General features: G+C 41.0%; 1 protein-coding gene across 3 annotated transcripts; it reads right to left on the bottom strand.

Moving 5' to 3' along the window:
• Positions 1-6,794: 6,794 nt before the first annotated feature.
• LOC125014402 (hyaluronidase-5-like) lies at positions 6,795-15,012 on the bottom strand. Of its 3 annotated transcripts, none has more exons than XM_047595408.1 (4): positions 14,750-15,012; positions 7,857-8,823; positions 7,474-7,563; positions 6,795-7,398 (listed from the first exon to the last, which is right to left on the bottom strand). In XM_047595408.1, the coding sequence occupies exons 2-4, from the start codon at positions 8,802-8,804 to the stop codon at positions 6,985-6,987; spliced, it is 1,452 nt and encodes a 483-aa protein (XP_047451364.1). In that variant the 5' UTR covers positions 8,805-8,823; positions 14,750-15,012; the 3' UTR covers positions 6,795-6,984. The 3 variants fall into 3 exon arrangements, with proteins under 3 accessions (XP_047451364.1, XP_047451363.1, XP_047451365.1); XM_047595407.1 differs by lacking the exon at positions 14,750-15,012 and adding an exon at positions 11,448-11,591; XM_047595409.1 differs by lacking the exon at positions 14,750-15,012 and adding an exon at positions 9,266-9,482.
• Positions 15,013-15,389: the final 377 nt, after the last annotated feature.

The raw sequence follows: 15,389 nt of genomic DNA, 5'->3' as shown, positions 1-15,389 counted from the left end.
CTCCTTGGAGTGTTCCACAATGGTATCACCGACCTAGAGAGAAAATAAAATGTCCATTGCCTAAAGTCACCACCAAGTAATGGTTTCATTTCAATGGTAATAGTCAAACAAGCCATAAAAACAAATGCAGAATGTAATTGAATACTGTATATCAGATAGCTGTAGCAACTTCTTGGTTAGTTTAGACCTTGCTGCCACCTGCTGGGGAATATTTGTGCAATGGAACGCCGACCAAAGAAACCAGAATTTAAAAACACATAGAAATCAAATACCTTTACTGATCATACACCTGAACTCTGTTTCAGAAAGCAGCCAGGCAAACATTAGATTGAAAACTGGGGCCTTTGGTTCCAGGAAAATTGTTTAGAATTAGTTCAATCCGTTCGGAAAATGCTCTACGCCCTATTAAGTGCGGCAACAGGTAACCATGGTTGAGGAGACAGATGTATGAGACGGGTATTAGTACATATAAATCTTGACTGAAGAAAGATCTAACACACACTAACTTCAGTGTGTACCTTTTAGACTCAGACATTTAGACGTGGAAAGCATCATTCAGTGAAGTTTCAGATAAATATCAATATGAAAATTAATTCCCAAGATTGTGGTGCAGAAGGAAAATAAAAAAAGAGGATCGCTAAATTTATTTGATGTGTTCCAACAAACAGCTACAAGCTCGGCATAAGTTCAGTCAGAAAGATTGTTTATTACTTTGGAGTTTCCAGCTTCACCATCATGACTTTGCAACAATTAGCCAATCATGTTAATGCTGTCGAACTTAAAATATGTTCTCCTCCGCTGTCATTTATGTTCATCCACTACCTTGTTCACCTCCAACATTCTCTTCTTCTTATCACCATCACCTGGGTCTAGACCGTGGAGGTTTGTTCTACTGAGATGGACTTACAAAGATGATGACATACCCAACACATCATATTAGTGGAGATTTGTTGTCATTTCTCTTACATTATTACAGTCTCTCCTGATTGTGGTCTGACATTTCAGGTGATATTATTTGCTATTTAATTTGTATTATGTAGTATTCAAGTCCTAATGACAACATTCTTTTTTAATTGTGTTCATCTCAGAATAACCCCAAGGGGGACCCTTTGTACGTAAACCGCATTCTTCTCTAATCAGACATTTGGCTTTGATTTGCTCTCTGGCACTAAACTTGCATGTTTGGGCCTTTTGTAAATGAGGCTGGCAGCCCCTGTCCCTGCTCCAGTAATTAGACAGCACCATTCATTCCCAAACAAAGGACTGATGGGTACACCGAGGCTCCGGTGCCGAACAAGCTGCTCACTGACCTTCTCCCAACTGCTCCCAGGACAGATTTCTGGGATGAGACGGACGCCATGGGAGGGCTGGGATCGCTGCCTGATGAAGAGGAGCCAGGCTTCCACAGTAACTAAACCACTCGTCCTGGATTGTGCAGATTCATTTAAAAACATTTTTTTTGCTGACAAAACTAAATCAAAACAATTTTGGAGACTTTGGAGACTGTTTTTTTTTTTTTTTTTTTGTCAACCCCTTTTAAGGGTTAATGCAATATCCTGTCGTTTAACAGCACCAACAACTACCTCCAAAATGGCCATAAAGTTGAAAAAACACCTCTATTTCTTATGAGATCACATTAGTCTTAGCTTTATGCACTACATAAATGGAAAACCAATTGCAAATCAAGCAGAGAGGGCCTGTCATTTCCTACTCCTTGTCAAACAAGTGCATGCTTGATAACAGAGCTACATGTCAAACTCACTTTCATTCTTCTAGTGAACAAGAATGTATTATATACTATTTTCACTTGATTAGAATAAATGTCACACCACACTCTACGAATCTCTTTCTCAGTGACTCCAATTTGCTCACATGTGACGCAAATAGGCACTGACTAGGTTTTTGGCAGGTTACATTTGTTTTTTGGGGCTCACTGTGCCAACTGGGTATTTTGTGTTTTGAGAAGCTTTCTGCATACTCACAGTTGGATCCATGGCTCTGCAATAATGCCTTTCTTTTAAGCTTTTAGTTATCTGTAATCAACATAAATTCAAACCACCAGAATTGTTTCTTAGCTATATGTATATTTGCATCACTGTAGACATACCACAACAGGTACTGTCACTAATAAACAGCTTTATGTGGTTCTTTTTAGTTTAAAGGACTTACTTCACATCTATCCGAAGCATGTATAGCATAATTGCGTTTGTTGAATATTGTTGAATAACATTGATTATCTTGTGATAATTCAATGTTCTTCTGAAAAACTTTTGGATCTGGCATCCATGTGAATGCTGCGTAGACATGTACCACCCACCTAGTCCAGACCAGACACCACCACCCCATAGTAATGAGATCCAGCAGGATGCAGCCTGACACAGACACACACACACAAACACTTTAGGAACGACTCAAACATGAAGAACAGCACTAGGTGTTGACCTGACCTCCAAATTCACTAGATCCAAACTGATCAAGTATCTGTAGGATGATTCATGGTGCCCCCTCCCCTCAACCCACAGGACCCAAAGGCCCCACTAACAACATCCTGTTGACAGACATCACAGGACACCCTCAGAAGACCCATGTCCATTCTCTGATGACACAACTGTTTTGGAGGCACAAGGGAGACCTACACAATATTAGGAAGGTGGTCATAATGTTATGCCTGATCGGTGTACTTCATGTACCCATGTGCTGGAGAAGTGAACACTCCATATTTGGCAGTTGCTGACTGCAGGGTACTTTTCCTTCTGTCTTCTCTGTACTATTGCAAGAAGCTCTGACTACAGCTCTTTGTGCCTGAAGGTGAAGAGCCTTAATGGAGGCAGACTGCAGCTGCTGTCAAAAGAGCTGCAGTGATCTGACTCACTCTAAGGACTTCCTCCACGGTTCTGCTGCAGCTCCCTCCTTCAGCTTTTCACATCCAATTTGTTTCTCCATGAAACAATGTAAAACTGCAGACCAAGGAATTGTCTCCTCACACAGTCTGGCACTTCTCTTGCCTCAGATCCAAAAAAATTCTGAAAGTACACACAGTGCAACAGACATGTGCCAAGGATTTGCATTTGCATACGGTAGCATTAATTAATCCAGCATGTTCGGGGGTTTAACCACAATGGAGATGATGGATACAGTGCATAGAGGCGTGCTCAAATGCTATTGAGCATTGGGCCTAAAATCAAGACAGCATCAATGAAGACTAGAAACAGTAAGTGATGGAGAACATACGTAAAACAAGCAGTTCTGTGAGGCAGTACCTAGTGTATAGATGTAACAGATAATCACGACAATCTATCTGGTATCTACACTGGTCTGAAAATGGAATCCCATAAAGCATGCTTCAGTCTTTGTATGCCAGCTGACAGCCAGGTAAACATCCTCACCATCATCACCATTTTACTGAGGCCTCTTATCCAGTGTTTTCTTAACCCATGTGGGTGAAGGGTTAAAGATGATTATGGGAATAAATGTGAATGGGACAAAGATCTGAAGGCTTGTCCGTCCAATTATCACCATGAAAGCGCCCTTTGTATAACAGTTTGTGTCAGCATCCATAATGTATCTACTCTGACAGAAAACAGAAGCCGGGATCATTTGACAGATTGAAGCCTGGCTGTTGTTGCTGGGAGAGGATTTCTAATTGTGTTCCCCCAACAGTTCTGGGTGAAATATGGGGAGGGTGGAGAAGGGGCAGCCATGGGAGGGGGTGAATTCCCTCAGTGAAGCATCAGTTTGGGCAGCGGGGCATTTTGTCACAGCCGGTGACCTAGAAATGTTGCTGCAATCCCCGACAAAGGAGAAGAATCAACAATAAAGCTCTTATTCCCTCCAGAGGACAGCTTCCATCTGACAGAGCAGATTATACAGGCGGCAGGACGGCTGGGTCGAGCCGAGCAAAGCTGGGCCGGGCTGGGCCAGGGTGCCCGAGCAGAGGGCGACAGCTCCACCAGGACGAGGCTGTGGTCGAGTTGGCAGTTGGCTGTCAGGGTGGGATCCTTCAGTTCTTTCCCTACTGTGAGGCTACAAAGCTCCTCTGTCCAGTCCCAAAGTTCCATCTCAACTAAGTGTACCTATTAACCTGCACCTCACGTAATGAGTGGATTCTATAATATGTATAGTATAGTATAGTATAGTATAGTATAGTATAGTATAGTATAGTATAGTATAGTATAGAAGCATAGTATAGTATCATATTTTTGTTCTTAGTTCTTACTGCTTTCTTAGCTAGTTTCACATCATGATTTACTAAATTCTATTTCACCATTTAAATTCTGTGTGGACTGTGGTTAAGGAGCTCTCTCCAAACAGAGCAAGGAGCTTGTGGTGGACTTCCAGCACAGGAAGAGGCCCTCAGCCCTGTCACTATCATTAGGGGGTTAATGGAGATGGTAGACACCTGCAAATCAGAGTCAGCAACAGATGGGACAGGTCAAAAAACACTGAGGTCCTCTGCAGTAGGCTCTTCGTTCTGAGGTTCGGGTCCTTCAAGTTCTGCCTTAGAGTCCTACAGGAGCTCTACTGGTTTGTAGTGGCTGCTACAATTTTTTCTGCGCTGGATACGTGGTATTCACAAATGTTATGCCAACAATCTGAACAAGCCGGTCCAACAGTTCAGCCACCATAGAGTGCCGCCCACAAACATAAACCATCTTATCACAGATTTTGCAAATATCAACCCCATGCATTAATTTCACTATTCTATGTACTGTATATTTTCTATTTCTCATCATGCCAATTGTATCTTATTTTATGTGTGGTACGTTTAATGTTGACTCCCTGCACTGTTGCATTCTTGAATTTCCTGATTAAAGGTACGTCTTATCTTTAAGGAAAATATGTTAACGTAGTAATAAAACGTGCTGAAATCATTTAGCCATTTCCAGACACAAAACACCAGTGGCTGTAGTAGGTCAAACTAGTACATGTGCCTTGTGAAATTAGAAGAAATCTTACCTCTGGCCTGAGAGACAGACAGCTCTACTGTTCTCAGACACTACTCTGACACAGGAAATGCACCAGCAGAAGTATTGTGTGTTGACCAGAACACCATGTGACTACACCTTAACACGAGAAAGTTGACAGTATGATAAATTTAAAGCTTCTGCCATGGGTATAAACAATCACAACTGCTCCTCTCATAACAGGCTAAGGAGCACAACAGACCTTTAAGAGTCTGCTCTCACTTTCGACAGAAAAGTCAGACTTTGTCAAACTCACAGGTCACACCAGAAACCAGGAAGAGATCCCAGACATGAAATATTCATACAGCCCACAAAGGGCCAGCTGTTCATCAGAGCGCCTTGGCCTCTCAGATACTAGATTCTCCTGAATATGGATGAGACGACGTGAAAAGAAGCCAAACATGTGTCCTGACATAAAATCTCACTGTGTAACAGGAATTCAGTCATTCACACCAAACAATGACTGTGTGTTACAGTGCTAAACTCATTCAGAATTCACATTCCACAACATCACTAACACTGTATTTTGGATATTTTAGTTGGTCCTCTGAGATTTTCGTTTGAAAAAAAGATAGAGTTAAGCTTCTGAAAGAACTAAATATTTAAATGTTCCCTTTCATCCATTTAAAATATATTCTAATAAAATTTTGCCTTTTTCTGGGATATTTTAAAGGATTATCTTATCTTATCTTATCTTAGTTTCATAATATAACTGGTTCAAACAAACCCAGAAGTGTAGAATAAATCAATGAGAAAATATGTGTTTGACACATCAGTCCCTAAAGAGCTGATATATTTGGTAGTGTTTAGAAATTTAGCTGTGACAAAATCAGAATAATCTCATTGGCTCCGTTAGTACAGTGTGCAGTGGGCAAGAGCTGCGTGAGTCTTACATCTTTGTTGTGTAAATCCATACACAATGATCACAGTCGGATCCTGGAGGAGGAAAATGGCTGTGACAGCAGAACTGAAAACAGAAGAAAATCCTGCTGCCTGAGAATGGAGAATCGAGTGCAAGGACAGAAACAGAAACACGGCACAAAATCACATCCTGCTGCAAAAACACAATTCCTACTTCCATTTTTCTGGTATATTAGTTCACTCTGTAAACTACTTCATGTTGCCCCAGTTACTGGCTGCTATACACGCTGCTATACACGGCTGCTTTTATGAATATTGGCCAGGGTTTTATCAAAAAGAACCCAAATTGAACCACTACAGATTACAACTTCCATACCTGCTGATGAGAGCCACTTTAAAATGGGTTTGGTCTTTCTAAAAGGTCTTGAAGTGACTCAACAAACCAGAAAAAGGAAAAGTCAAGTTTACTTCTGATTACTTACTTCTGATTGAAACCAACACTAGGGGAAGAAGAAAGCAGGGACCTGATCTAGATGACACTGGACAACGTTGGTATACTGATTTGTAGCTGGTACTTATAACTTCAAAGTTAGAAGTGAGTGAGAAGTCAGAAGTAGCAGGGGATGGATATGATGAACACAGCAGCATTCTGAAACAAATTTTGATCAATCCCCTCAATAGTTGTTCTGTCACATTAAAAACAAACAGTTTTATAAATTCAGTTCAAGTTTAGTGGGTTTTTTTTTTGTCCCTTTATTGTTCCCTCTCTGTGGAAAGATTAGTATGCCATGTGGACCAGAGAAGAAAACATGTCAGGTTTAAGTGCGTAAACAGATCTGTGACTCCCTCTGGTGGACCACAGTATGCAGTGCAGCACAAACGGTGTCTGTTGGAGACCTGAGGTTGGCTTTCTGAGCACTCCAAGTTACAGAGACGAGCACAGTAAATAACATACAATAGCAGCATGAGTGTTGGGTAGAGAAGCTTTAAAGCTTTAATTATAAATAGCCTTTAGTGAGAATGCAGAAAAAATACAAAAGTATCAAAAATTTCAGAAATTACAGAAGAAATGAGCAACAAGCTAAAACAACAGAGGAGTGGCAGTAACTAATAACCTCTCATTTCATCTGGCAGGTGTTAGGTGTGCTATAATTCATATTCATATCATAGCATACTTCACACAGATTAGTACTATCACCAACAGGAGAGGGCGCATCCTGTCATTACTTTGATTCCTTGTTGTGAAGACAGACTCATAGATGACGTTGAGCGTCAGGACCGATCGACACGGCTCCTTGCTGTAGCAAATGCAGTCGAAGCTGCGGTCGAACCAGTTGATGTCGTCCTGTGAAAGGCCACCCCTCACAGTCAGGTGGCCATGACGCCTAGTGGGTTCGATCTGGTAGCGACGTGGGTCCAGGTGAAGGAAGACATCCTCATCCCAGTGCTTTCTCACACAGCGTCCTCGGCCCTGGCACAGGGCCTCACTGCAGAGTTGAGTGGCCGTGGAGACATTCAGGATGTAGGGGTTCATGACCTGATTCAAGTGACGTCGGGCATCGAAGCAGGAATCCTTCAGGGTAGTGGGATATTAAATCAATCAGTGGTTGTAAAGCTAAAAACATCTCAAACTATGGGATGAAACTACCTCTGTATCTGTGACGTTCATGTCTCCCCAAGAAATGACACCGGCGGCACCAAGAGCAGCAGCTTCTCCAATGGTGTTAACCAGATCAAACTGCAAAAACAGGACAGTTGTACAACAGGAGAATATTTACGACTAGAAAAACACATGTGTGAATAATCCTCCTTTAAATACTTATTTTTTAAAGCATCTCAAGCTTTTGGGAAAAGAAGTTCAATTCTCTGGAGCAGAAATATACTGATGATCAAAGTTGACAGTAGTTAATAATATTCATTACTGATTGTTCATAAACAGTCACAGCCAATCCCAGATTGTGGTTGTATTACGTATATAAAACATACTGTACATTGCACCTAAAGGTGATAAAAGCCCAGGGGGTCTCTGACCTCTGACATGTAGTCGTCAATGCTGTCCTTGTACACAGGTCTTATGTAGGCATAGATGGGAATGGAGTAGGTGCTGTTGGGGAGGGTCGACACCCTCATGGCCTCCTGGATGCGATGGCGGACATATAGCCGGGCCTGATAGGAGTCTCTGAGCACCAGTTCCAGGTAGATAGAAGGAAAGAGTGCCGTGGACTCTTTCCAGAGCCACAGAAGTTCATCGTTCCTGTGCTTCTCTATGGCGGGACACTCTCCTGTGAAGTCCACCATGTCCTGGTTGTAGTCATAGTTGTAACAGTCAGGGTACAAGTAGTAACCCCAAAGTCTGTTTGGCCTCAGTCTCTTCCCAATCGAGATGGATCGATTAAAGTACCTCTTAGCAGCTCGCTCAAACACAATCTTTGCTCGATCCTCCGCTTCATCGTCAGACAATGACGCATTTTTCTTCTTGACCTTTTCAATGGAAATCTGTCGGTAGATGTCTTTGCTTCCCCAGTTTCGGACCCACTGAGGCCTCCATTCCTCAAAGTCAAGCACGGCAAGGCCTGGGTAGTCAGTGGGGATGTAATACTCAATATCATCCTCAGCCAACTCCCGGTGCTCGTGCAGGTCTACCAGCTGTGGCAGACCCTCATCATACATCTCTCCAGTGTCTTCATCAACATAGGGGAAGATGCCAAAACGGTCAGTGTAGAATATGGAGATGCTCTGGTTTGTCGCTGTTTTCAGGGTGCTGCTGACAAAGCTGAAGTAGGAGAGGTCAAGGGGCATGCCGAAGCGGATGTCACATAGCTCAGTTGGGGCGTTCCACATAAACGTGAAGTGCTTCTCAGGATTGATGGGAGGGTTTGTCCATGGCAAGGCCTGGCCTGAGCACAGCAGGCTCAATAATGTGAGAATGGAGATAGAAAAGAAATGCCATGGGCAACGGACCAGTTTGATTCCACTCATTTTCCAACAAGAAACAGAACTGTGAGAAAAAGGAAACAAATATCAGAAAACCTTAGAAATACCAAACTGAGAAATCCATGTCCTCAGAGGTGGACAGTCTCTTGTCCCAACTTCAGAGTTGTGACACTCTGTCAGCTTATTTCAGCATAAATGTTCTCTCTAAAAAAGATTGTCAGTGGTCATACATTACTCTTGAAACCTGACAGATCCAGAGGGTGACAGACAGTATTAAAGTCATCCCTCCTTTATAGAAATGGTACATGGTATTACATTTTCCACAGATGTAAAGCATACACTTTGACGACGGTTCTTATGTTTTGTTTCAAAATTTGTACAAACATGACCGAGGATGGCAAAGTCTGCTAGCTGGCCCAGCACTTTGGTCCAGAAATTGAAACTGTACTGTATGCAGTATTTATGACGACCTGAGTAAATCTTTGGTGTTCCTTGCAGGGACTTACCTGTTCAGCTACAGGACACACAGCAATCAGCCTTTTACATTCAGGTTCAAACAACAAATAAGTGAATCTGCAGGGCCCCACAGTGACTGTCGTCTGTTACTGTAAAGTGTACCTTTTTAAATCTGAATTTGAATGCAGCATTCCGACATTATCAGAACAAACTGGCAGTTTTAACTGAATTTTGTTGGTGCTGTTATTCTCAACTAAACTGTCAACAGAAATAACATCAGCACTGTGGAAGAACAAATTTTAACAAAAAAAAAACAAAAAAAAAAAACAAAAGAAATATATATATATAGTGTACACACACACACACACACACACACACACACACACACACACACACAAACACACATATATATATACACAGATTTGATTTTTTTCCTCCTAGCATTTCTATTTAGACACTTTTTTATTCACACGTTTGCCATCACATTTATATTTCACAGTGACTCCTACATGCTTGGAAAGCGAGTGGTGAGAGGACTGTTCAATTTGTTTCAACCAGCAATCTCCCCACATTTCTTAGCTGAGGTCCCTTAACATAGCTCAGTGTTAAAGAAAATGTGTCGTGTGTGTATAATTGACAGACAAAGAAAATAAAACAAAACTTTCCATCTTGGCCTCTGTAGCTGGTTGATGGGAGCGAGCTGCACTGTTAGCTTCTCTTCTGCTACTATTGTAGCATCAGTGTAGGATTTCACCTGTGGACTGAACAGGCTCTCAGGGGAACCTGACAGAGCCAGCGTTTAATATGTGGCATCCTGAGTGGCACAGCAGTGATGGGGCGGGTCCTGCTCTGTACACCTGTCTCACATGCTTTGGTTAGTGTAGCACTCTGTGTGAACGGTGTGCTGTCCAGACAGCTCCTGTATCACTGAATGAGTGCTGACTGAAAGATAATGTCTTCCATTTATCTGTTTATTGAAATATATTGAATCCATGTTAATGTGTATTTTAAGAAATTTAAATTAGTGTGGGGAACACCCTGTTAAAGACCACTGCTTAAACCATTTTAATCAGCTTTTTTTCCCCCTTTTTTTTGGAATGCATGTTTTTGATCAGAGAGAAATTCAGACAAAATTACAAGTCAGCACTGTAGACGTTACGCCTTCAGGCCAAGAAAGATTTATGTGCTTTTTAATATCCTGAAGACAGTGAGCTGACTCAGTCGATGTTTGGATTTCTCCCTGTTGCACGAAACAGATGAAAATGCAGCCTCAGCAGCTTCAGTTCCTTTGCTGTTCTCAGTTCACGTCAGTGACAAACAAACAGACTCCTCAGAAAGTCACTATGCAATCTGAAAATGTCAAAATAATTTAAGGATGCAGTAAGGTTTATTGCAGACTACTCTGTCTGTGGCAGTGTAAATCATCTGCCTGACACTGTGTAAAACCGCATTTCTGTTTTTTGGTTTTCTGTATTTGGGTAAACTGCAAGGTGGGCCTTGGACAATCAGACTGAGCTCTGACAATCGCTGATGCCAAGTGAACTCTTTGTAACGTCGCTCAAATCATTCATGAAGTGATTTTTAATGGAACAGCATGCATTATCCTAATAAAAAGACATTCGTATTAGGGAATAGCATTGGCATGAATACATCTATTAAGTGCGTGCAGACTTCTATTGCCACATCTATGCAGCCCCGACACTGGCTTCAGCAAAACCATCTCTACATGTTCATTTTTTGGAACTGGTTGGTACCGGATACTAGGAACTTCCAACAAAACCTATAGTTTTGGAGACACTGAATTAGGTGTTAATCTATGTCACTCACATCATGACAATTGCAATTTTATTCTGCCTCTAACAGAGTGTCGAACTCAAATACACAGTGGGCCAAACAGTTAAAAACTGTGACAAGTTTAAATTCTGAACAAAATGTTTTCCCTTCTCTCCAGATATAGAATGAGAAACTGTTTCATATGAAAACAAACTTAAGGTGCTTAAACACTGAATTGGGAACAAGCAACGCTTAATAAAGGCGTGAAAAAAAAAAAAAACATCAGTGGCACTCGTTTCTTATTGTTATTTAAAGAAAAAAAAATCTTATCCCTCTCCCTATCTGTACTATTTCGAGTTGTTTTCGTTGTAAATCCCTTTTCACAGGCCAACAACCAAACAGTAGAAACAAGTTTCGTTACAGCCAGGTTGACTCGTTCATGAACAGTCTGCCTCCCACCTGTCTTGAAAGCTCCTGTTTTCCATCTTTCGTCTGACACGTACAGTCAATGGTTTGACCCTCTTTTGGGAGGGGTGGATTAAATTTGCCCGAGGTGACTGGTAGCATATGGTTGCTAATAGATGTCTTGAGACGACGCTTGCAGGTCTTGATTGACGCGCCAATAAACTCGTAAAGCATTCTGGGATGTGCAGTATTAGCGGTGCATACGATATGTACTGTCAGGCCAGCTCTAAGGCTCTAACACAGGCATGCCAAACTCAGTTTGGCTCTGGGGCCGGATCCAGACTTTCTGTTCTCAGGTGGGCCGGATCAGTAAAAGAATGTCAACTCCAAATATTTAGCGTTGTTTTTCAGTACTATGCTTTATCATTCAGCCTACATTTGTAGCCTAACCTACATATTATAATCACGGATGACAAGGGATCTTTTCTAAGCACAACACATTTATTCAAAAACAATGGGAAAAAATGATTTTTCATGTTTGGCCGTGAATGTGTTAACAACTGGTTTATTTTAACAGTTGAGTGAATGCAGTTTTACACCTGAACCAACTCACCACACTAAACAAACTCAAGTGGGAGCTATAAAAAAAAAACATATTTTCGCCTTAATTGTCATACTGCTTTGAAATAAATGAAAAAAGAAATACAAAATAAAATAAAATAAATAAATAAATAAAAAAGTTATAGCAGTGCATGGGCAATAGGATTAGACTACATCAGATCAAACTACTATGCTGGGCCTACTGAAGTTGAGAATATACTGCACAATATTAATTGTCTTTAATATGACATACTTGTCTTTATGATGAGTGGCGCCGAATATTAAACTCTTTGAACATTGCAACTTGCTAGCATTCACTTCTGTGAATAAATACTTCTCGGTCCATTTCTCCTGGAAAACTCTGCACTCCGTGTCCACTCTTCTTTTTTTTTGACAGTACCATTTTGGGAAGGGTGTGTTGACCGATAACTTGTTTAGTAGTGGTGAATGGTGAAGCAAGATTGCCGGTTTATTTTTACTTGGACACATCACGTTGCGAATGTTTATTTCCTGTGACTAACTCGTGTCAGTGCCGCATGCTTGACGTGAGCGCTTTTACACATTTACTGCCCTCTAGCGGCCGGAGGGAGCATTTGGTTTGTATTTATTTTAAAAAATCACAACTTTTAATAGAAATTAGCTAGAGACTCGCTTATTTTTTTTGAAATACTCAGAAATTTATGCCGGGCCGGATTAAATGACCCAACGGGCCGGGTCCGGCCCGCGGGCCGTATGTTTGACATGCCTGCTCTAACAGAACTCGAGGGCCAAATATAATTACATTGCGGGACATGTGTGGCCCCAGTGGGACACAGTTTGACATATATGTTCACACCATCTTGTAAAGTGTATTTTTTGCACCTCTAAACTTTGTCCCAGCACCCCTAAAATAAAAACTGAAGAAACATTTTTTTGTTGTTGTTGTTCTCTTTAAAAAAGCTCGTCTATGATAAAATGGCAAAGCCCCTCCCCCGTCCTTGCACTGCAGTGGTATGATCCACCTCTAGTTGTCCCCTCCCTCTCCGACGAAGCGCGCACACACACGTTAGGTTTGGCTGACCGTCTCCTGTCAGTTACCAAACAAAAGGTCTAGTTACTTCATCACTCAGCATCAACACATTACACCCATTAGCAGCACTGTCGTTGTTGTTAAGTAGGAGTTGCTAGCTGACGTATTTTCTCTCTCTGGCAAACTAATAGTACAGGTTGTTAATCAACCACTGTCCAGTTTGTACTGTTTGTACTGTTGTGCTGTTGTTAAGCTTTTGGCAGGCATATGTGTTGATGTTAAAACCAAGGTGTAAGACTAATACTGCCCGTAAGCTAAACATACTTGGCTGAGAAGGACCACAGGCCCAAGCAGACTCCAGGAGGTGGTTGAGAGTCAAGCACGAAAAGTTAACAGATTGTCCTTTCTGAAGGTGAGGCGGAATAGATTGGAGTCTGCAGGGTCTGTTCAGTCCAAGACCCAAGATCCTGTGATGGGTACTGGAACACAGCCTGCCAGTTACTCATATGACAACAAAAAGCATCTAAAGACTTATTTGTATAGTAGCAAGGAATTTAGTGTATAGAGTTCATTTAGTTTAGAAAATGTTCATTTACTTTGTTCAAATTCACCCTTCAGCTTTAGAATATGGAATCACACATTTAACAGCAATGAACAACAAATGTCATGTCCCAGCAACTCTTCAGCACAGTTTAAAAATTGAACAGAGCAGATGTCTCCTTCCAACCAGACAACTATCTAGCTGCTAGAGATGGACTGACTTTGGAAATTAAAAGGCAAAATGGTGCAGTTTCTAGTACCAAAATCTTGTCCTGAGATACTAACGCCCCCACTCCAATACTGGCTCTTGCAATTCAGTATGATGCATGACTGGAATTAAAACAAATAAAACTGTTGCATAGTTGCTTTAGTTGATTTATATTGTCTATTCATTTTAAAAATATTATTTAAACGTAATTATAAAATTGATGTTGCAGTCAATAAAAAAGGTAAAATTATAATACATAAAAATTACTTTTTAAAAAATTACTATTTTAAGAGTTATATCAATCAACCTGCCCATGAATCCTATTTTACTCTCAAACTGTCACATAAGATCAGTCATCAGCATATGTTGTATTATCAGATCCTATGTTTCCTTTAGCTCGATATATGTATCTATGACAGAAGTTTGTTTATCTTTTTTCTTCTCTTCTCTCTATCTTCTCTGTTCTACCCGGCTGACCTTCAGCAGATGGGTCCCTCCATATGAGCTGGGTTCTGCTCAAGGTTTCTTCCCGTTAAAAGGGAGTTGTTTCTTGCCACCGTTGCCCTCAGGCTTGCTCTGGAGTTTTCAGGTCAGTTTTTGTAAAGTGAGATAATTTGAATTGTTATTGACACTATATAAATAAAACTGAATTGAATGTAATATTCTCCAAATAAGCTAACTTCACTGCTAGTACTGAGGTATATATGTAATATTAAATAATCTGTATAATGTCTGTGTATTGTCTTTGTGTCATCATGGCAAAACTGAATTGAAATTACCTTAATGAATTTAATTCTATTTATTGTTAACTGTCTCACAGTTATATCATTTCTCATTTTTCCCATTTCTCATTTCGCCATCTACACTCTAGAGCTCAACTGTTAAACTGTATGTCCACCTGGCAGTAACTGACTGACTGACTGCTATTAAACACAAGCTCTCAATAAACCCTTGAACCTAAGTGAGGCAGTTAAAGGATGTCATTAAAATAACACCAACCTTCTCTGGGCGCTTAGCTTCCTGCCGTCCAAACTGCACCTTCGGTGAGCCCTGGAATTATTACCTGTTAGTCATAAACACTACAACCTTATCCTCTTTTGGGAGGCTGAGTATGTCCTCTTTAAAGAAGGCTTGGCGGTAGCTTGAATTACAGGCACATCAGCACTTGTCACAGCTTGTCAGAGCTGAGTGATCTGCAACCTTCAGGAACTCCGTCTTTTTGTTGGGCTGTCCTGATATTTTCCATGTTCCCTCCTTCCCGCCTGGAGGAAGATATCCCAGGAAGCTACAGGATGAGGAAAATGTGTGGACCCTCATCAAATCATGTCTGTTTGGACACGCAAGTTCAAACATGGTCATCCGTGTTTGGAAAAGTACTGATATGAAGAAAGGCGACATGGTTTCGTCATCTGGGCAGTTCCACCAAGCGACAACACACAAAACCAGTTGTAATGAGTAAAGTGAATATTTACTATTATTGCTCAACAATTTATGAATTAAACAAGGCTGGCCATGGAACAGAGCCGGATGGTGTTGCTAAATCAAAGAAAGGAAAAGTTTACTAAACGACTACTACTAAACGGCTGTCAACTGGTTAAACTATTTTAAAAAGTGCAATTAATATTATGATGTCCGTAGA

This window comes from Mugil cephalus, chromosome 10 (genome assembly GCF_022458985.1).
Source record: "Mugil cephalus isolate CIBA_MC_2020 chromosome 10, CIBA_Mcephalus_1.1, whole genome shotgun sequence".
In the NCBI taxonomy this organism is placed as follows: Eukaryota; Metazoa; Chordata; class Actinopteri; order Mugiliformes; family Mugilidae; genus Mugil; species Mugil cephalus.
The sequence above is the reverse complement of the archived record's forward strand: the minus strand, read 5'-3'. Positions and strand labels throughout refer to the sequence as shown.

What these genes read in the sequence shown, in the direction of transcription:
- LOC125014402 (XM_047595407.1), bottom strand. Translation starts at nt 11,473, where the DNA reads ATGGAAAACAGGAGCTTTCAAGACAG. An exon ending in AACAGGAGCTTTCAAGACAG is followed by an intron (nt 8,824 to 11,447) that starts GTGGGAGGCAGA and finishes TTTTTCTCACAG; the next exon opens with TTCTGTTTCTTGTTGGAAAA. An exon ending in TTGACGACTACATGTCAGAG is followed by an intron (nt 7,564 to 7,856) that starts GTCAGAGACCCC and finishes CTGTTTTTGCAG; the next exon opens with TTTGATCTGGTTAACACCAT.